Raw genomic sequence first — 966 nt, 5'->3', positions numbered from 1 at the left:
AGAGGGGAGGAAGAAGGGAAAGGGAGGAGGAAGGGGGGAGGAAGGAGGGGGGAAGGGGAGGTGGGGAGGGGAAGGAGGAAGGGAGGAGGAAGGTGGGAGGAGGAGGAAGAGGAGGGAGGGAGGAGGGGAAGGTGGAAGAGGAGAGCAGGAAGGAGGAAGAAGGGAAAGGGAGGAGGAAAGTGGGAGGAGAAGGAAGGTGAGGAGGAGAATGAGGAATGGAGAGGATGGTGAGGAAGGCAGGAGGAAGAGGAAGGTGGGAAGGAAAAGGAGAAAGGTGAGGAGGATGAGGAAGGAGGAGGACGAAGAAGGTGGTGGGAGGAGGGGGAGGAAGGTGGGAGGGGGAGGATGATGAAGGTGAGGAGGAGGAGGAGGAGGAGGAGGAGGAGGAAGGCGGGGGCGCCCCCACCCTGTGCTCGAAGGCGCCCAGGAGCTCGGAGGTGACGACGCCGCCGCCGCCGCCGCTGGTGACGAAGGCCAGGAGCTCGTGGGCCAGCGCCAGCGGGCCCGGCCCGTGCGCCCGCGCCAGCGCCAGCACTGCGGGACGGGAATGGGAGCCGGGAATCGCCCCCGGGAATCCCCGGGAACCCCAGGGAGCCCCCGGGAATCCCCGCAACCCCCCGGGAATCCCTGGGATCTGACACTGCGGGATGGCAGCGTGAGCCGGGAACGCCCGGGAATCCCTGGGAATCGCCGGGAATCCCCGGGAACCCCAGGGAGCCCCCGGGAATCCCGGCAACCCCCCGGGAATCCCTGGGATCTGACACTGCGGGATGGCAGCGTGAGCCGGGAACGCCCGGGAATCCCTGGGAATCGCCGGGAATCCCTGGGAATCCTTGGGAACCCCAGGGAGCCCCTAGGAATCCCTGTGACCCCCCGGGAATCCCTGGGATCTGACACTGTGGGAATCCCTGGGAATCCCCGGGAGCCCCCGGGAATCCCTGCGACCCCCCAGGAATTGCCGAGAGC

At 67.3% G+C, this 966-nt stretch overlaps 1 protein-coding gene across 1 annotated transcript in view; it reads right to left on the bottom strand.

The window, feature by feature from the left end:
• Window positions 1–966, bottom strand: part of POLA2 (DNA polymerase alpha 2, accessory subunit) — a 12,148-nt gene that overhangs the window by 7,363 nt on the left and 3,819 nt on the right. The window contains exon 8 of the mRNA XM_026049987.1: window positions 407–534. Within this exon, the coding sequence (XP_025905772.1) occupies window positions 407–534 (128 nt within the window). The remainder of the gene's footprint in view (window positions 1–406; window positions 535–966) is intronic.

This window comes from Nothoprocta perdicaria, unplaced genomic scaffold (assembly GCF_003342845.1).
Source record: "Nothoprocta perdicaria isolate Ctin4 unplaced genomic scaffold, notPer1 scaffold_634, whole genome shotgun sequence".
NCBI lineage: Eukaryota > Metazoa > Chordata > Aves > Tinamiformes > Tinamidae > Nothoprocta > Nothoprocta perdicaria.
This window is presented reverse-complemented; position numbering and strand designations above follow the sequence as displayed.